At 45.5% G+C, this 21,928-nt stretch overlaps 1 protein-coding gene across 3 annotated transcripts in view; it reads right to left on the bottom strand.

Moving 5' to 3' along the window:
* The window catches only part of LOC144694479 (protein phosphatase 3 catalytic subunit alpha), a 324,803-nt gene that overhangs the window by 16,427 nt on the left and 286,448 nt on the right, over positions 1 to 21,928 (bottom strand). For all 3 annotated transcript variants that reach the window (XM_078564995.1, XM_078565086.1, XM_078565169.1), the window contains 2 exons: positions 14,034 to 14,159; positions 4,558 to 4,635 (listed from right to left, as the gene is read on the bottom strand). In XM_078564995.1, coding sequence (XP_078421121.1) covers positions 4,558 to 4,635; positions 14,034 to 14,159 — 204 coding nt within the window. The remainder of the gene's footprint in view (positions 1 to 4,557; positions 4,636 to 14,033; positions 14,160 to 21,928) is intronic.

Below are 21,928 nucleotides of genomic sequence, written 5' to 3'. Positions count from 1 at the left end.
GGTTTCCAGGCTTCAAATTAAAAGCAGCAAATTCAAAATGAACCTCAGAGCACACTAGATACTTTAGATTCCCAGACCCCGCCCAAACAACCCGGAAATTAAAAATCAAATTTATTGAATAACGTTGTGAGTTGAACTGAGAATTTTGTTTAATTTCTTCAGCAGAGGCATGTTCCAGAGAGGGGAGGGGGCAAACCGACAAGACAATGCTTTGGTCACATTGGAAGATTTCAAAGCACTTTCCCCATTGGATTGCTTTGGCTTCTGAGCGACCCTTGCTATCTGGGCAAACCAATTTTTTGTGAGGAGAGAGGGGAGAAGGAGAGGTAATTTTGAGTTTAGGAGCACGAGATGTCAGTGTGGGACAATCAGTGAGGTTCAGTACCAATGGTGTATCTCAGTACCAATCTCAGTAAAATCTACACCACACTCGCCTTGCCACTGGCACAATAGATTGTCAAATCGCGCTGGGAGCCACATTTGTGGAGGGTTGAATCTGTCCAAACTTATTTCACATAAAATGTTTATAAAAATGTGAAAACCTTCATTCCCCGAGGGCGGAATGGTTTGAACTAAGGCCCTGAGTGAAAGTTCACTGAGATTCTCTCACTTTAAAACTTTTAACTCAGGTTCTGTTGCTAACTGGTCACTTTAGGTGAATATTTGTAATGCTCTCGATTGGCTAGTTAGCTCAATTTATTTTGGAGACAGAAACCTATTAGAGATTTAGTAAGAATATTAGGAACTGGTGATATAAGGCTTCAATGCGATGCAACAAGGATTTGATTTTGGGGCAATTAATAATTGGAGCATCTGAAAATGTTGAGAATGGGTTAGGGTTAGGGTTGGAAGAAATTTGGAAAAGTATGTGGGCATTGATAATCAAATTTAAAACTTTACATTTCTCCGGAAAACCTCATAGGATGGTGTCTCACTAAAACAGCCCTGTGGAAATGTAATGGTTTCCTGACAATCCCATTTGAATAGCAAATGATTATTCCCTTTATTTCTCTCTTCCCCTGTGGGGTCTCCATGACTGAGGTGGATTACACATTTCCCTGGGATCAGCATTAATTCAACTAAAGTAAGTTATTCTGTAAAATGCATAGAATTACATAGAGTGTCCAGTACAGAAACAGGCCATTCAGCCCAACTGGTTTGTGCTGGTGTTTATACTCTACACGAGCCTCCTCCCATCCTGATTCCTTTCATTCTATCAACATAGCGTTCTATTCCTTTCTCCCTCATGTATTTATCCACTTCCCTGTAAATGTATCCATACTATTCCACCTCAACCACTCCCTGTCGGTTTGAGTTCCACATTCTCACCACTCTATGGGTAAAGAAGTTTCTCCTGAATTCCCCATTGGGTTTATTAGTATATTATACCATAAGTTCACAACCTCTAATTCTGGTCTCCCCCACAAGTGAAAACATCCACATGTCTACCCTGTTGAATCCCTTCATAACTTTGAAGACCTCCACCAGGTCACCCCTCTGCCTTCTTTTATCTTGAGAAGAGTCCCAGTCTGTTCAGCCTTTCCTCATAGTTACAATCTATTCGTTCTGGTATAATTCTTGTAAATCTTTATGCACCTTTTCCAAAGTCTCAAAGGCTTCAAATGACAAGCTCCCAACAAAGAGGCAAGTCGACCTTTCTACCTCCTAACATTTCCGCCTCATTATTCTGTGAGTGAAGGTTAAGTTTGCAGGAGTCATTCTTTCTCCCAGTAGGCAGGTGAAATGTATCAACTAGAAAAACTCCTATATTCAATGTCTGGCCTCGGTGGAGAGAGGGAATCTCTGCTGGGGGCAGCCACAGTAACACTATAAATGGCCTTGGCTCCCCCGAATTAGAGAAGATCAGATTACAGTTCTTATTCCTTATTCCCACTGGAGTGTTCCTCTTACTGTTGGGCAAAGACATAATAGGGTTTGGATGTGACCCTCTTGCCATCCCAGCACCCCCTGCCTTCCGATACCCATTGTCAAAGTTCACACATGGATATTGGTTTCTTGAATTGGGGGAAGGGGTAGGAGTTGGACGGGTAAGAGCTAGGAATGGCCAATCTGCCAAGGCTTGAATCGTTCAGCTTTAAGTCAGACAAACAAAGGCATCGCATTTAGTTTTTGGACATTTCCCTGAGGAAAGTACAAACTGAATGAAAATGGTTAGCACTTTTCTGATCTACTCTACTGGGTGAAGCAGCAGGGGAATAGATGAGACACAAGACCGAAGGCACAAAGTTCAACGTTTCTTCCCTACTCTATGCATTGAGCTTCTCTAAATCTCTATCCAAAAGTTGAATTACTGAGATCAAATATGAAAAGGCCAAAAACTCATTTAATAGAAGCCTAATCGGTGAATTTCAAAGCTCCGTGCTCCCAAGCAAAAGCAAATTGTTTTTTTTTAAAGAGTTGGGGTTTGACAGCTCTCTCAACACTGCCCTGTAAATGTCAAATAGTGCAGGCGAAAAATGACAAGCGAGTTTCTACCAGCTTTGCCCTTCTTCAACAAGTCATTCGCATTGTACCTTTCTTCTGGCCATAAATGAGTTGTTCTTCTCATAAGAAAATCCAGAAAATAAAGAGACAGAAAGATCAGTAGGAAGTTTTGAAGAATGGGAACAAAACACAGGTACAAATATCTGACAGAACCAATGGAAAAGTTTTAAAATCAAATTCTGTGGAGATAGAAGAGAAACAAATTAGATATGGAAAAAAAAAGAAAAAAGAAAAAACAAACAAAAATAACTGATGAAAATAGGCACTCGGAATAAAGCAGCATTTTATCAATTGTTAGCACTCTGAACTGAGTTATTATGTCTTAGCTTAAGACAATGAGCTCTGTTCTGTCTAGTGATGCTATCTCCTGTGTATATGCCTGAAGGAACATAACAGGTTTTATTTTCCGTAATTAGGTTGTAAATTGAAAGTTATGCCTTTTTGCAGCAATAGGATTCCGGACCTTGGGAAGGGCACAGAGGAGGTTGACTAGAATGGTTCTATCAGGGATGAGGAAATTTAGTTATGTGGAAAGACTGGGGAAGCTGGGGTTGTTCTCCTTGGAGCGGAGGTGGTGAAGGGGAGATTTAATAAGAGTTGTTCAAAATTGCAAAGGAATTTGATAGAATAGGGAGGGAGAAGCTATTCGCAGTGGTAGGAGGGCTGGTAACCATAGGAACAGGAAGGAGGCCATTTAGCCTCTCGAGCTTCCTCCTGCATTCAATGAGATAATGGCTGATCTACAACCTAAATCCACAAACCCGCCTTTGCCTCATATCCTTTAATACCTTTGGCTTACAAAAATCGATGAGTACAAACATAAAATTAGGAGCAGAAGAAGGCCATTCAGCCCATTGAGCCTATGCCGCCGTTTGATAAGATCATGGCTGATCGGAATGTAACTTCAACTCCACTTTCCTGCCTACCCTCGATAACCTCTGACTCCCTTGTGAGCCAAGAATCTCAGATTTAAAATTAACAATTGATTGAGCATCAGAAGTGAAGAGGTGTTTCCTAATTTTATTCTTGAAAGATTTAATTCTATTTTTAAATTGCGTGTCTAGTCCTAAGCTCCCTAACTAATGGGAATAGTTTCTCTCTATCTAACGGTTCCCCTCAATATCATGAAAACTCCGATCAAATCACCCCTCAACCTAAGTTCCAGGAAATACAACCCCAGTTTTTTTTAAATGTCTTTTATTACCAGAAGACACAGGTTCAAGGTAATAGGCAAAAGAACCAAAGGGGTAGATGAGGAATTTTTAAAAACACAGTGAATTATGATGATCTGGAAGGCGCTGCCTGAAAGGGCGGTGGAAGCAAATTCAACAGCAACTTTCAAAAAAAGGGAATTGGATAAATACTCGAAAAGGAGAAAATTGCAGGGCTATGGGGAAAGAACATAGAAATGGGATTAATTGGATAGCTCTTCCAAAGAGCCAGCACCAGGCACAATGGGCCCAATGTGCTGCAAGATTCCATTAATCGGGGTGTTACACAACCTGCTAACCAGGGCCACTGATTTCTCTACCCACTTGCTTCACTTTTGATTTTTTTCGTTCTTCGATTCTGTTTCACTGTCGATTATTTGAGTAACTTTGAGTCAGCAAACTATGGAGAGAAGCACATGTGATGTAGGAAGTGGTATGTACTTACAGGAAGTATATCTGATATTTTTAATTACTGAAATGTCCCTCAAACCAAGTTATTTTGCCACTCACAAAAATATTAACTACAACAACAACAACATTGAGCTTGGTTAATTTTTCAACACTGCTTTACAATGTGCAAGAGTGTTAGAAATGGTTTTATTAATAGTGTAGAGGTTAGAAAGTCAGTACAGAAAGATGAAAGAATTAAAGTGATTAGAGAACAAGGATGCCAAAAATGCAAACAAACCATCAGGCACCAACCGAGACTGACCTTTGGGAATGAACAGGGAACAAGAGTGTTTTAGGCTTAGCTTTTTGGCTACAGAAGAGAGATTTATCAGCGTAAGCAATTAATTTTTGCAGCAGTTACAACTTCTTCAGTCCAGGTGCAGTTTCTTACCATCAAAGCCATCGTCTCCTTCAGTCATCAGTTCGTCATCAGAGCAGATGCTGAGTACATTCACCAACATTTCAGTCACTAGGAGAGAAAAGAGAGAGAAAAAAACCATCAGCAATACAGAGCCCCCTCTCCAATGCTCGCATTGAAAGAGAATTCACCCAATCAGAGGGACACGTGGAGCAAATGGCAAAGAGTGCATTTTGGAGTTCTCATTCCGGGCCCCCAGATCAATACATTTACCTAACCAAATGCCTGGTGTCTCTAGACACGTACTCATAACCCTAAATGGTCTTGCTGCAGTGTATTTTAAGTTGTGTCCTATGGGTATACTGGAGAAAGCCAGGGCGGAATAAAATAGAAGCACCTCAAAATGTGGGCTAAAGGGACAACAAGCTCACTGACTGACTGAGGTTGGATGATGCCATGGGCATGTGGATAACACGTGGAGTCAGGGGCATAAGAAACGGCCTTGAGGGAAAGTCAGATCAAGAGCAAAGAGCTAACGGAACAGACAGTCAGAGCCGATCATATTGTGATGCTGCCCTCTCTGTTGGGAGTGTGTGAATGAAATATGTGACAACATGGCTGATAAAGTAGAGTCTGTGTGAATTATTTCCAGTCAAAATCACCACAGAGTTTCAACACATGGTCATCTGTTCTCTAAAGGATTTGCAAGTAATGTCCATCTGTTGTTTTTACTGTGTGTAAGTAATTTTATTTGATCATTATTGCTGCTTTCTTTAGCTGGTCTGCATACTTCAGTATTCCACCTCCATCCTCTTATGACATCTCATCGTGTACTACCAGCCTTTCTGTCCCTTGGCATCAGTTGTAAAGAACAGAAGAATTTGCATTTATATAGCGCCTTTCACAACCTTAAGACATCCCAAAGAGCTTTACAATCAATGAACTACTTTTGAAGCGTATTCACTGTTGCATTAGAAAAATGCAGCAGCCAATTTGCACACAGAAAGCTCCCACAAACAGCGATGACAAGCTGACCTATGCTCGAGGGATAATATTGGCTAGCTAAATACGGAGAATGCCCCAACTCTTCTTCAAAATAATTCCGTGGCATTTTTTGCACCTGACAGGCAGGCAGGGCCTTGGTTTCATGTCTCATTTGAAGAACAGCACTTCCAATAGTGCAGCATTCTCTCAGTATGACATTGGGAGGGTCAGTCTTTCTGACCTGTCTCTGGAGTGGGGCTTGAACCCACAACGTTCTGATTGACAAGTGAGGGTGCTACCCAATGAGCCAAGGCTGACACCAGTCATTTGTCACAAAATATTTAGAGTCATAGGGGTCGACAGCACAGAAAAAGGCCCTTCGGCCCATCGAGTCTGCACCAGTCAAACAAGTACCTAACTATTCTAATCCCATGTTCCAGCACTAGGCCCATAGCTTTGTATGCCATGGTATCGCAAGTGCACAGCCAAATATTTCTTAAATGTAATGAGTGTTTCTGCCTCTACCACCCTTTCAGGCAGTGAGTTCCAGATTCCCACCACCCTCTGGGTGAAAAACTTCTTCCTCACATCCCCTCTAAACCTCCTGCCCCTTACCTTAAATCTATGCCCCTGGTTATTGATCCCTCCACCAAGGGGAAAAGTTCCTTTCTGTCTACCCTATCTATGCCCCTCATAATTTTATACACCTCAATCATGCCCCCCCTCAATCTCCTCTGCTCCAGGGAAAATAACCCCAGTCTATCCAATCTCTCCTCATAACTAAAACTCTCCAGCCCAGGCAGCATCCTGGTAAATCTCTTCTGCACTCTCTCTAGTGCAATCACATCCTTCCTATAATGCGGATTCCAGAACTGCACGCAATACTCTAGCTGTGGCCTAACCAGCGTTTTATACAGTTCCAGTATAGCCTCCCTGCTCTTATATTCTATGCCTCGGCTAATAAAGGCAAGTATCCCATATGCCTTCTTAACCACCTTATCTACCTGTCCCGCTACCTTAAGGGACCAGTGGACATGCACACCAAGGTCCCTCTGATCCTCGGTACTTCCCAGGGTCCTACCATTCACCGTGTATTCCCGTGCCTTGTTTGTCCTGCCCAAGTGCATCACCTCACACTTATCCGGATTAAATTCTATTTGCCACTGATCAGCCCATTTTACCAGCCCGTCTATATCCTCCTGTAATCTAAGGCTATCCTCCTCACTATTTACCACCCCACCAATTTTCGTGTCATCCACAAACTTACTGATCAACCCTCCTACATTCAGTCTAAATCGTTTATATATACCACAAACAGCAAGGGATCCAACACCGATCCCTGTGGGACCCCACTGGACACAGGCATCCAGTCACAAAAACACCCCTCGACCATCATCCTCTGCTTCCTGCAACTCAGCCAATTCTGGATCCAATTTGCTAAATTGCCTTGGATCCCATGGGCTCTTACCTTCGTTATCAGTCTCCCCTGCGGGCCTTATCAAGCCTTGCTGAAGTCCAAGTAGACTACGTCAAATGCATTGCCCTCATCTACACACCTGGTCACCTCTTCAAAAATTTCAATCAAATTGGTCAGACATGACCTCTCCTTAATAAAACCATGCTGACTGTCCTTGATTAATCCCTGCCTCTCCAAGAGTAGGTTAATTCTGTCCCTCAGAATTGCTTACAATAGTTTCCCTACCACTGAGGTTCACTGGTTTATCCCTTCCTCCCTTCTTGAATAACGGTACCACATTGGCTGTCCTCCAATCCTCTGGCACCTCTCCTGTGGCCAGAGAGGTATTGAAAATTATTGCCAGCGCCCCTGCTATCTCCTCCCTTGCCTCACTCAACAGCCTGGGATACATTTCATCCGGGCCTAGAGATTTATCTACTTTTAAGCCTGCCAGAGCACTTAGAACCTCTTCCCTTTCTATGCTAATTTCTTTAACTATATCACAGTCCTTCTGCCTGATTTCCATACCCACGTCATCCCTCTCACTTGTGAACACCGACACAAAGTATTCATTTAGAACCCTACCTACTTCTTCCAGCTCCACACATAAATTACCACTGTGGTTCTTAATGGGTCCTACTCTTTCACTAGTTATCCTCTTACTCTTAATGTACTTGAAAAATAACTTTGGATTTTCCTTTATTTCACCTGCCAATGCTTTTTCATGCCCCCTTTTTGCTCTCCTAATTTCCTTTTCAAGTTCCCCCCCTACACATTCTATACTCCTCTAGGGCTTCTGCTGTTTTGAGCCCTCGGTATCTGCCATAAGCCTCCCTTTTCCTCTTTATCCAATCCTGTATATCCCTAGACATCCAGGGTTCCCTGGATTTGTTGTTCCCACCCTTTGTCTTTACTGGAATATGTTGGCCCTGTACTCTCCCTATTTCCTTCTTGAATGAGTCCCACTGCTCTGACGCAGATTTACCTAAAAGTAGCTGCTCCCAGTCCAAATCATATCTGATCTTATTAAAATCGGTCTTCCCCCAATTTAGAACTCTGATTTCTGGCCCATCCTTGTCCTTTTCCATAACAACCTTGAATCTAATGGAGTTATGATCACTATTTGCAAAATGCTCCCCCACTGATACCTCTACCACTTGCCCGACTTCATTCCCTAAAATTAAGTCCAGGACCTCTCTTGTAGGGCCTTCTACGTACTGGCTTAAAAAGCTCTCCTGGATGCATTTTAAGAAATCTGTTCCCTCTAAACCTATCACACTATGACTAACCCAGTTAATGTTAGGGAAGTTGAAATCCCCCACTATTACTACCCTATTATTTTTCCACTTCTCTGAAATTTGCCTATATATCTGCTCTTCTATTTCTCTCTGACTGTTTGGGGGCCTATAGTACACTCCCAGCAATGTGATTGCTCCTTTTTGGTTTTTCAGTTCTACCCATATGGCTTCATTTGAGGAGCCTTCTAAGATGTCATCCCTCCTTACTGCTGTAATTGATTCCTTGATCAATATTGCGATACCCCCTCCTCTTTTACCTCCTTCCCTGTCTCGCCCGAAGACCCTATATCCTGGAATATTGAGCTGCCAATCCTGCCCCTCTCTCAACCATGTCTCTGTGACAGCAATGACATCATACTTCCATGTGTTAATTTGTGCCCTCAACTTATCTGCCTTATTTGTCAGACTGCTTGGATTAAAATAAATACCATCCAACCTTGCCAAACTCCCTTGTGCCTTAACTGGCCTATAATTTCTATGCCTTCCAGACTGACTTGCTCTCTCTTCTAATTTTGGCTGCGCATCTCCCCCTGCTGAACCTCCTCTCAGGATCCCACCCCCCTGCCAAGTTAGTTTAAACCCCCCTCAACAGCACTAGTAAACCTCCCTGCAAGGATGTTGGTTCCATTCCGGTTCAGGTGCAACCCGTCCACCTTGTACAGGTCCCATCGCCCCCAGAAACGGTCCTAGTGTCCCAGAAATCTAAAGTCCTCCATCCCTGCACCATCTCTCCAGCCATGCATTCATCTGGACTAACCTCCTATTTCTATACTCACTAGCGCCTGGCACCGGAAGTAATCCAGAGATTACTACTTTTGAGGTCCTGTTTTTTAATCTGCTTCGTAGCTCCCTAAATTCTGCTTGCAGGACCTCATCCCTCTTCCTACCTATGTCATTGGTACCAATATGTACCACGATCTCTGTCTGTTTGCCCTCCCCCTTTAGAATGCCCTGCAGCCATTCAGTGACATCCTTGACCCTGGCACCAGGGAGGCAACAAACCATCCTGGAGTCATGTCTACGGCCACAGAAACGCCTGTCTGTTCCCCTTACTATTGAGTCTCCTACCACTATTGCTCTTCTCCTCTTTTTCCTCCCCCACCACTCCACCCCGCCCCCATGCAGCTGAGCCACTCCCAGTGCCATGAGCGAGGCTGCACTCCCCAGAGGAATCATTACTCTCACCGTTTTCCAACACAGAAAAACAATTCTCGAGCGAGATGCACCCTGGGGATTTCCTGACTATCTGCCTGAAACCTTTCTTCTGACTGATGGTCACCCATTCCCTCTCTGTCTGCACTTCCATAAGCCGTGGGGTGACCACATCTAAAACGTGCTATCCACGAAACTCTCAGCCTCACGGATACACCTCAGTGCCTCCAGCTGCCACTCAAGCTCCAAAACTCGGAGCTCAAGTAGCTGCAGCTGGTGGCACTTTCAGCACACATGATCGGTCAGAGCGCAAGGAATGTCTAGGACTTCCCACGTGTCGCAGGCGGCACACAACACGGGACTGAGCTGCTCTGCCTTGCCTCTAGTTGAAAAAAAAACCCTTACTTCAAGTTAAATACAGTAAAAAAAAGTTAAATTATTTATGTACTTTAAATAAAAATTAGAACCCTTACCTTTCCTTAACTTAATCTATTTTAAAGTGGAGAAAAACACTTACCCACTACTCACCAATCAGCTCTTACCTTTGTGCTGACATCACTTTTTGAAGCTTCCCCGCACTCGGGCTGGTTCTGATCTCTCGACCGCTCTCTCGCGCTGTCTTGTGATGTCAGTCTTGTTATTTTCAACAAGAACTGACTGCAGGACACTCTTCCCAGACTGCTTCACCGCGATGCTGACTGCAGGACACTCTTCCCAGACTGCTTCATCGTGATGCTGACTGCAGGACACTCTTCCCAGGCTGCTTCATCGCGATGCTGACTGCAGGACACTCTTCCCAGACTGCTTCATCGCGATGCTGAATGCAGGACACTCTTCCCAGATTGCTTCACAGCACATTCATTTCACCCATTTGCTCAATTATTTTGTGTCTAATGCATATGGAAACCTGCTGCCATGTTTAAGGAATCTCCTGTTCAAACTAAAGCCACAAGAGACTATATATAATATCTTTCTTACTCGAACCTCGGAAACTTAGATGCAAGTTTGCACAGGTAAGGGACTGGCATACCTATGGGGTGAGAGCTTGCGTTTAGCCAGCCAATAGCATACAGCTTATCAGAAGTTAGCACGGGCAAGTTTCCCCATGGCCAGTCCATGTCCAACCAGGACCACCCTACACACTGCTACCAATTACTGAGATACCCAGCCAGGCTCCATTAATGAGTTAGGCTGGCAGGCCAATCATAAACACTACCCTGGACTAGTCTGCATCGGATTACTGATCGGCCACGAAGGGTGTTCTTGCTTTTGAGCTTCTGTCACCCCACAAGTCATTTTGGGAGGGATCTCAATTCCAGAGATCGATCTTTACTTTTCTCGCCACCTCTCACCTGTCTATTGCTACCACCTCTCTGACCACAGCGCGGATACCCCATCGAACGCCAACTATCGTGAGGATGTTGCTGTCAATGATTCACATCTGGGGCAAACTTTCTGTGGCCACCCTCATGCGTCAAATGCTCCACAGCTGTGGAAAATCAGTGTTTTGAGTCTGGTTTAAATTGCATCATGAAGTAAAAGCAATTAATCTCTTTTGCCTTTGCGTGAGCAGAGCTGAGGGAGTCCCTATGCTGTACGAGATAAAGAGAGCTTGGCAGATAATGATGGTGCTGGGGCAGCATGTGGAAGCTGCTTGGTAAACTCCTCCTCAAACTGATTTCTTGGGAACATGACGAAAACAGATTTGTTGCTTCGTGCTTCCAGTCACAGGAACTCTTACTTTCATCCCTTTGCCTTGAGCTTTTTATTAGCTTATACTCAAGTTTGCTGTGGGCTCCTGATTAATCTGTTAGTTTATTAAGTGCACCGACACAGAAAAATGGGCTTCCAGCAATTACACATTAACTTGTCTCTCGACGAAATTAAACCAATAAATTGTGCAACTTCAGTCTTCTGGGTTTGTTCCACTTGTGGCTAATGCAATATTGGAAATATTTCCTGTCAGGTTTGATTTGGGAGTGAAACAGTGTAAAGCAAGGAGAGATTTAACTCAGATTTCCAGCATTCACAGTATTAGATTAATATATTTTCATTTTCTAACAACAACTTGTATTTAGATAGCACCTTTAGTGTAAGTAAAACACCCCAAGGCACTTCACAGGAGCGATTATAAAACAAAGCTTGTCACAGAGTCACATAAAGAGATATCAGTCCAGGCAATTACAACCTTGGTCAAAGAGGTCGGTTTTAAGGAGAGTCTTAGAGGAGGAGAGAGAGGCCAGGAGGTTGAGGTGGCAATTCCAGAGCTTTGGGCTCAGCAGCTGAAGGCCCAGCCACCATTGGTTGGAGTGGTGGAAATCAGGAAGATGTTCAAGAGGCCAGAATTGGGTGAGTGCAGCTAACTCGGAGGGGTTCTAGGGCTGCAGAAGGTTGCTGAGAAGGGGAGAGGCAATGCTTGAGTTTTCGAACTGATTTTTTATATTTCTGGTGAATGGATTTTTAAAAATGAATAATGTGCATTTCACTCTTTGTGCAGTTACAAAACAAAGCAGGTTAATTCAGGACACAATGAGAGATGCATTTTCTCTTCCAATTAAAGAATAATATTGTGGAGAAAATATTCCCTAACCTGGGGGAGATTTACATTTCACATCACATCATTAATGAGCTCCTCACCTCTAAAAAACGGAATGTAACCATGCCCATTAGAGGTGATAAATGGCATGTTTATATATGTTAATCAGAGCCATGATGTCATTTCAAAGCACTCTCTCCTCTCCGTCAAAAAGGTGCGAGGGTCCAAATCCCACTCCTGAAACCTGAGCTCAAAATCTATGAATTTTAACAAGTTTGCTACTTGTGTCTGTTTCTCCAGTAGGAACCGTTTCCATAGACACCGAGTTAACCTAGTCTCCACGCTGATCTCTGCTCCTGTGGCTCTGTCGGTTATTTTTTCATTTTAAATTTGGCATTTTTAAATCTCTAAAATTTACCACCAGCAGGAACGAGATCAAACAGCTTAAACTGTTTGTTTCTGGGCCAGAGATGATGTATTGTACTGACAATATTGTGCTGTTGAAAAATATATTTACGTGGTTTAGCTCTAGCGCTAAATTTCTATGATGTGTTTAATGGGCATTGAATCCACAAACCCGGTGAAGAAATGAGGAGGGTGCGGGTGAGATTGTGAAGCAGATGGTGGAGAGGCTTTAATTGGCCATCGAGTTCTGGAGATTCACAACTCACAGGGCATCTCTTAACCCCCTGAACGTGCTGGCCAATATGAACATGCTTTATTCACACACTGGTTGCTGTTCAAGCAAAATCCTGCCCTTTATACTTAGATGCTAAAGAGGCGAGTTGCAATTGCACTCTTGAAGGAATCACCAAAGAGGAAGACTTCCTCCAAAAACTTCCATTTGAAACAAAACTACTTGGTGACCAAAGACATATTAGTTTACTAGAGAAATTCTGATTCTCAAAATGGAGCCACTGCTAAGAAAAAAAAGAGACTTACATTTATATAGCTCCTTTCACAGCCTCAGGATAACCCAAAATGCTTTACGGCCAATGTAGCAGCTTTAAAGAGCAGCTGTAATGTAGGAAACACAACGGAGAACTTGCACACAGCAAGATCTCACAACCAGCACCGTGGCAATGACCAGGCAAATCTGTTTTAGTCATGATAATTGAGGGATGAATAACGGCCAAGGGACCAGGAAGAACTCCCCTGCTCTTCTTATGTCCACCTGACAGGGCAGAGAGGGACCTCAGTTTAACGTCTCATCTCAGAGACAGCTCATCTCAGAGTGCAGTGTTGCCTCAGTACCGGTATTGGGAGGGTCAGTCTGGATTTTGCGTTCAACAGTAATAACATGTACCAGTGGGCTAAACGAGCTGAGAGTCAGACTTCCACCCCTCAGTGAACAGGAAGACCCACCCTCGAGAGCTGCTGCTGGCCAATCTGACTGGCTGGCAACTCCAGCAGTCCCAGCATTGTCAGGACTCAGTAACGGGCACTGCCGGGACTGCAAGGAGTCATTGGGAAGAAAGTCATGGTGACCAGAGACAGGTAAATCCTGGGCTTTTAGGGCAGGGAGGTACTGGCGATCTTAGGGAGTGGTGGGGGGTGGGGTGGAGGGGGGAACAAAGAAGGGGACAGACAACTTGGTGGGGTGGGGCTCGATGTGTACAGGGCACCCCCTCATTGATGGGTGACCTCCCCCCTCTTCCCGCATTTTCAAAGAAGCTCTTTCAAAAGCGGCCTTTGCACTCTGGCTCACCTGCCACTGCCCAGTGTTTTATGGCATTGGAGGCAGACTGAGGCCCATAACTTGCACTTAATTGGGCAGATAGGGGCCTCACTAGGCCTCAGGGTGGGTGGCCTTACCCACCTTCCATACTATGGGGAATAGGTCAGGGGTGGGCGAGATGGTGGTGGGCTGGGCACCCGACATATTTTACACGCCCAACTCCACCGATTACACGCCCAGCGGGGCGGGGGGAGGCAGGGGGTGGGGAGGGGGGGTCTGAAAAATGCAGCCCCAAGTCTCTGGAGTGGGACTGGAATCCACAACCTTGTGGCTCAGAAGCTAGGGTGCTACCCATTGACCCCATTGACCTCATGCAAATCTAGTTGTTGAGACATAGTTACAAACCTTTCTCCCCAACAAACGGCAAAGACCAAGTGAAGACATCCATGAAATTGGGCAGCCAGTAGGGATGAGGGGAACAGTTGAACTGTCGAATATTCATGACGTTGTTTTCATATTTCAAAACCGCGGCTGGAAGACAAGAAGAAAGTGAGGCCAATAAAACAGCAACTTTCTGTGGAGATCCAACATTTACACAAGGTCTCTTCAAACATCCTTCTGACTCTTTTTTCAGTTTATCTTCCCAAAACTCACTGTTACCATCGACAAATTCAGTTCAAGAGGCCGGGATGGAAATTAATGTGGTCATTTCCTGAATTCACCTGCTCATGCAGCACAATGAAATCCACAATTTGTCAGGTAATAACAGTCAGCGTGGATTTACAACATGGCCCCTGCCAACAAGAAGTTAGAAAATTACTCTCGCACTCAGGGGGAGGGGCTATTGTCACTGGACTGGTATTCCAGAGACCCAGGGTAATGCTCTGGGAATGAGGGTTCGAATCCCATCACAGCAGATGGTGGAATGTGAACTCATTAAAAGCCTGACGATAACCGTGAAACCATTGCCGATTGTCGTAAAAACCCAGCTGGTTCACTGGAAATCTGCTGTCCTTACCTGGTCTGACCTACATGTGACTCCAGACCCACAGCAATGCGGTTGACTCTTAAATGCCCTCTGAACGAGGAAATTAGGGATGGGCAATAAATGCTGGTAGGCCAGCGTCGCCCACATCCCACGAACGAATAAAAATAAAAAATTCTAACTTATGAAGAACGGATTTGCTGTTATTTTTAAAAACATTTATTTTGGGAATGATGTAAAACCATTCTGTGATTTTTCAAATGCAACAGTTAGCGAGGAACCGAGCGGTGATGCAGCTGCACCAATGCTAAAGCGCTAGGTTCACTCCTCAATTCACTGCGCCCCTCATTTGGAATGTGCTGGCTTCTGCTGGCATTTCTGTTGTTAAACTCATCAACCGACCATCCCTCAATGTCTGTTGCTGGAGGAGGCAACAGCAGAACCCAATCCTATTCTCATTGGTCATCTGTTTACAGCAAGGGTCACTGGATAAGTAAGGAACAGCAGGAGCTCTGGCCGATTATTACACTTGCCCTGCACAAGAGCAAGGAGGCAACAACAGCCTCACATTGACTAGCCCGGCTAAGATGTGACAACCAATGAACTCAAGTCTTGCTGCATCCTTAACTTGGTTTGAGATCAGCTGCTCACATTATTACAGTCCTGGCTGTACAGAACTGGGGGATGATGACAATATGGCGAGACAGCCAAAATTTGGTTTTACACCACTGTGAAACCAGTTTGCTATCGCCCGCTCCACCCCTCAATGACGGGCGGCGTTTCCTGCCGACGCACATCATTTTAATACATTTGCATCTAATTATAAGCCCTGCTCGCTGGAATCAACCCCCATGCAGGTGACACAAAGATTGTCCGAGTAGTGGATAGTGTAGAGGGTGGTCATAATCTCCAAAATGATATAGACGGGTTGGTGGAGTGGGCGGTAAAGTGGCAGATGGATTTTAACATAGAGAAGTGTGAGGTCATACATTTAGGGAGGTCAAACAGTTACAGGGATTACAAAATAAATGGGAATATACTAAGAGGGGTAGATGAAGTGAGAGATCTTGGCATACAAGTACACAGGTCTCTGTAGGCAGCAGTTCAAGTAGACAAGGTTGTAAAGAACGCATATGGAATGCTCTCCATTGGCAGAGGTATAGAATATAAAAGTAAGGATATAATATTGGAATTGTATAAAACACTGATTGAGGCCACAACTGGAGTATTGTGTGCAGTTCTGGTCACCACATTACAGGAAGGACGTAATAGCTCTGGAGAGAGTGCAGAGGAGGTTTACAAGAATGTTGCCAAGGTTAGAAAAGTGTAGCTACGAGGAGCGATTGGATAGGTTGAGGTTATTTTCCATAGAACAAATAAGGCTGAGAGGTGACTTGATTGAGGTGTACAAAATTATGAGGGGAATAGATAGAGTGGACAGGATAAAATTGTTTCCCTTGGTGGAGAATTCTAGAACCAGGGGACATAGATTCAAGATAAGTGGCAGAAGGTGTAGGGGGGACATGAGGAAGAACTTTTTTACGCAGAGGGCAGTGGGTGTCTGGAATTCGCTGCCCAAGTTGGTGGTAGAGGCAGAAACTAAATTCTTTTAAAAAGTACCTGGATCTGCACCTTAAGTGCTGTAAGCTGCAGGGCTATGGGCCAGGTGCAGGAAGGTGGGATTAGAAAGGGCACCTGGGTGTCCTTGGGCTGGCATGGACAAGATGGGCCGAATGGCCTCCTTCTGTGCTGTAACTTTTCTATGGTTCTATGTCAAATTTACCGCCCACCCCGGTGTGACTTCAGAACCAGGCGTTTCACCGCTGCCTTCAGGAGACGTGCACCTGGCGACCTGAACTTCGAGGGGAACTCGGAGGTGAGCGCACACAACCTGGCGCAGCGCTCACGAGCATCACCCATAGGACATCGAGGAAGAGGCACCGCGCATTCGCGGGGGGGACAGGCAAGTCGTTTTCTCGTGGCTGGGGTTCAGTGCGGTGCCAGGACAAGGGTTCCATTGCAGGTCAGGCCAGAGGTTGGGGCAAGGGTAGCACAGGCAGACTGAAGGAAATACTCAAGCACATGCCGAGGGAGTGGGGGAGGTGGGGGTGAGGGAAGCAGCCACGCACTTGGAATAGCACCTGAGCCCTTCAGGAGCGCAGCGTCAATGGTCACAAATACTGGAGATGGGGGCCAGCCCCACCTTAAAGGTGCTGAGAGCTCACAGGGAGAATGATGGAACTCTGAGACACCTGTCCACGACATTCTGGCAGCAATGACCAGCACCATCGAGGTGCAGGCATCAGTAATGTGTCCAGTGATTGTGAAGCTGGACCATTACTTTGGTCTGAAGGTTACACACTGCACAGGGAAGAGGCCCTGGACTGAGACACCTGCCTTTATCTTGTGCAGGAACCAAGGTTTCACATCTGGGTGACACGAACACTGCTCATCAGAACAAGGAGCCATAGGCAGGGAGACATTCTTGGGGTTTATTTACAATAGTGAACATTATGTACAAGTGATTAACACCCATGCCCAGGCTGTGCAACTACATCTTCTGGCTCAGTTCATAGCACCCTCGCCTTTGAATCAGAAGGTTGTGGGTTCATGTCCCACTCCCGGAAAAAAAAAAAGAACTGTGAATGTACTCGAAAGAGTTACATCTTCTTAACCTTCCTAACCCTGCCGCTACGTCTTGGTGCTCCCCGGACATTCACAGTGGAGGTGGAGGCAGCCTGCTGACTGTGACACCCTGTCTGTGGTGACCTTGGCGGGTGTCCTCTATAGGGCTGAGACCTGGAGGCCCCCGGCCTGCTTTCTGGGCCCTGCTGTAGACCAGCTGTACCCTTTGTAGCCTGTGGAGCTGGAGCTGCTGGGATCACAGGAAGAGGGAATTCAGATGGATTAGACACTCCCGGAGTCACCTGGGTGGATGGCCCTGGGGTGTCGAGCTGCTGGTTCTCCTCCCAATGGGTACCTGAGGGCCCCTGGCTGAATCCTTGAGGAGAAGGGGAAGCTGGAGTGAGATTGAGCTGCCCAACACCCCTCTCGCATTGATACTGCTGGAGGCCAGCGATGGCTTCAACGATAGAGTTGAACCCGCGCAGCAGTACAGGATGTTGCAGTCTGTGAGGATCTTGATGTCAGCCATTCCTCCAGTAGTCTGCACCCTCTCCCTTTTGTTGTACGCCAGCTTGTCCTGCATGAAGACGGATGGAGAGGGTGTAAGCAGGATGCCTGCCAGGCCAGATGATAAGGATACCTGGCATGTGTGGGCAGTGAGCGGTGCCATGGATGGAATAAGGACACAATCTGCTGGGCAGATGAAGGTGTGTGTGGGAGGGTGACTGGTGATGTCCCTTCAACTGGTGATGAGTAATATCCCTGTGGATGTGTGATGGGTTTGTGAGTGTGTGCGTTGAGAGTGATAAGAAGAGTGACTTACCCTGGCGGAATGGAGGAGATCATTCATCCTCTTGTGGCACTGGGTACCTGTCCTCTTTTGCAGGGCATTGGCACTGACCACAGCTGCCACTGCCTCCCATGCTGGGTTGGTGACCATGCTTGCTGGTCTTTGCCCAGAGCAGGGGTAGAGGAGTTCACAGTGAGCCACAGCAGCATCCAGTAGGCGCCCGAGGGAGGTGTCGCTAAATTTGGAGGCAGCGAGTTTCCTCCCTTTGGCAGCCATGACTTTGCAGCAGCTTCCGATCCCTTAGAGAGCGCGAGGTCTGTGCGGCCTTTAAATATGGCGGCTGCATTGCTGAAGGCCTGAGGTGACGGCGGGGTGGGCAAATCAGAGGCTGCCCCTCCAGCAACCCAGCGTGTTTCCCGGGAATGCATTATTAACGAGGGGGGAGGCAACGGGAATGGGATGATATGATGTGAAAACCCGCCATTGCGGCCGGCGTGTAAAATGTCCTTTTTCCTGCCCGCTACCACATTCTGTGCAAATCTGGGATGATTCTCCAGACAGACACTAGGCCCAATGTCATCTTCTGAATACTGAAAAAGCGCTTTGGTGCAGTCAATTCCACTACACGTAAATACTTAATCGGAAGTGTATAGTTGCACTGTCTTCAGTGCTCGTGAAGAATGGGAACCCTTTGGGCAATGCAAATTCTGGTCAAACTTTTCACCACTAATATCGCAACACAAAATGGAGATCAAAGATAGAATCATGCAACACAGAAGGAGGCCATTGGGCCCATTGTGCCTTTGCTGCCTCTTTGAAAGAGCTATCCAATTAGTCCCACTCCTCCTGCTCTTTCTTCAATTTTTTTTCAATCTGTTTCCACTGCCTTTCCACACAGCACATTCCTGATCGTAACTCGCTCGGTGTCAAAACAACTCTCATCTCCCCTCTGGCTCTTTCACCAATTACCTTAAATCTGTGTCCCTCTGGTTACCAACCTTCCTGCCTCTGGAAACAATTTCTTCTTATTTACTGCTAACAAAACCCTTCATGAACTTGAGGACCTTTATGAAACGTAAGGAGAACAAGGAGAAATAAGGAGAACAATCCCAGCTTCTCCACATAACTGAGGTTCCTCATCCCTGGTTCCATTCTAGTAAATCTCCTTCGCACCCTCCCCAAGGCCCTGACATTTTTCTGAATGTGTGGTGTTCAGAATTGGATTCAATTCTCCAACTGAGGCCGGACCAATGTTTTACAAAGGTTCAGCATAACTCCCTTAGTTTTGTACTCTCTGGCACTACCTGTAAAGTCAAAGATCCTGCATTGCTTTTAAAAAACCTGTCAGTTCTTCAGGTAGTTGGACAAGGGGCAGAGTGTGTCTTATACTCAAGGCCACGAGCTCAGGAAATGCCAAATCCAGGTCTACGATGCCTCATACTGTGACTTCCCAGTCACTGCCACCCGACTGAGAGATTGGTGTGGGGATTGGTGTGGGGGTTGGTGGGGGTGGGGGAGGAAAGTGAAAGAGGGGAAAGATTATGGAGAACACATTGGGCTACTGAATCTTGACTGCTGACAAAGCAAACAGGTTTAAATGGAAGGAGGGTGTTAACTGGGCAGGTACCAATAGGTTGGAAGAGGCTAATGATGCCACCCATAGTCAAAAACCGTGACAGAACAGAAACTGGCAAACACATAGGGACATGGGACTTAGGAGCAGGAGTAGGCCAATTGGCCCTTCGAGCCCACTCCACCATTCTATAAGATCATGGCTTATCTGATTGGGGTGTGGTCTCAATTCCACACTGCCGTCTGTCCCTCATAACCCTTGACTCCCTTGTCTATCAAAAATCTGTCCAACGCAGCCCTGAGTGAATTCAATGACCCAGCCTCCACTGCTTTCTGGGGAAGAGAATTCCACCGACTATCGACCCTCAGAGAGAGAGAAAACAGACCAAACAGTCTTGATTCAGTTCTATGTAAAATAATGGAATTGATCTGGGACAATCTTGAACATCAGAAAAAAAGGAATTTATACCTGCATCACACTTTCCACAACCTCAGGACACCTCAAAGTGCTTTCCAGCCAATGAAGTACCTTGTGAAGTGTGGTCACTGTTGTAATGCAGGAAAAGCAGCAGCCAATTTACACACAGCAAGATCCCACACAACTCTTCTTTTTCAGTTCTCTGCCCAAAGGCAGGTCTGACCCACAGTGTCCGGGGTACCTCCGCCACGGGTAGGGCAAGGAGCCAGTTCCCAAATGCACCCCCACCGGAATGGGGACTGAACCCCGTGTACGTTGGCACCAATTTGATCCAAACCAGCTGTCCGGCTAACTGAACCAATCACCCCCCCTCGCCCCAAGGAGTCCCCAAGGACTTTTACAAGTTCATACAGTTTTGCACATAGTTCCAAAGGAGAGTCATATTGGACTCAGTCATTAACTCTGTTTCTCTCTCCACAGGTGCTGCCAGGAGTGCTGAGTTTTTCCAGCACTTTCTGTTTTTATTGCCCTTCTACAGGCAGCTTGTAGCCTGGAGCTATGGATAGTGAAGGTAGAGACTCCAATTGTCTTTTCACCACATGGATGACCAGGAACCTCTCCCAGTCTTACCGCCTGCCGCTGGCGTGTGTCGGAAGGATTTATAGGTTGAGACTCAACCTGTTTGACCGCATTATGAACACACCTTCCTTGGCCATCAAGTGCTGGGGTGAACCCGGTTCAGAAAAAGCGCGTTACCCTGCGCCACAAGACCTCCCTATGCCACACACAGCAATGTGATAATGACCAATGATGTACTTTAGTGATGTTGAGGTATAAAATATTGGCCAGGACACTGGTAAGAACTTTGTCAGAGGATCTATCTTTCATGTGAGGCATTAAAACAAGGCCCTGTCTGCCCTCGTGGGTGAATGTAAAAGATTTCACAACACTATTTCGAAGAACAGGGGAGTTCCCATCAAACTACTTCAGTAATTTTCTTTGAACTAGTACAAACATGCAGTCAGAGACACTGGAACAACTCTGACTCTTACTCATGGAACAGTAAAGAGATGAACAGTGTTAAAGATCTGCATTCCAATTGTGGGATGACAGCCATTAATCCACAGCACAGGGCGTACAGCCATTATACACCAGGGGGCTCTCCAGTTCCATCAATAAATGTTCATCAGACCGTTTCCAATTAGTGGAGTTAAAATACAGCTTTTATCAAAATAACTCTGCATTTCTTTTGCGATTAAGGAGTAAAGAGCCTCCTCCACAAATGCTAATTGCTAGCTTCACTCCAGCTCAATGTTAATCTTGAACTTTACAAACAGTTTTAATAAAAAAGCGATTCAGAAATGAAATACATCACATTTGGCCTCAGGTTTTACCAGCACATCTCGATAAAACCCTCCTGAAACGGAAGCAAGCCTCAGTTAATGTGGAGAGACTGGAAAAGCCCAGCTTGTTCCCCTTAGAGCACAGAAGGTTAAGAGGGGATTTAATAGAGGCGTTCAAAATTTATGAGAACGTTTTGACAGGCTAATTAAGTAGAAACACTTTCCATTGGCAGACAGGAGGGTCAGTAACAAGACCACACAAATTTAACGTAATTGGAAAAAGAACCAGAGAGGAGATAAGGAGAATTTTTTCATGCGACAAACTGTTCTGATCAGGAATTCACTGTCTAAAAAGGCAGATTTAACAGTAACCGTCTAAACGGAATTGGATAGATACTTATCAGGGGTACAGGTTTTCAGGACTATGGGGTAAGAGCAAGGGGAGTGAAGTTAATTGGATAGTTCTTTCAAAGGGTCGGCATGTACATGATGGGCTGAATAGCCTCCTTCTGTGCTGCAAGATTCTATGATCGCATGAATCCAGTCAATGTAAAGTAATAAACAACA

Source organism: Cetorhinus maximus, chromosome 1 (assembly GCF_964194155.1).
Source record: "Cetorhinus maximus chromosome 1, sCetMax3.hap1.1, whole genome shotgun sequence".
Classification (NCBI taxonomy): Eukaryota; Metazoa; Chordata; class Chondrichthyes; order Lamniformes; family Cetorhinidae; genus Cetorhinus; species Cetorhinus maximus.
This window is presented reverse-complemented; position numbering and strand designations above follow the sequence as displayed.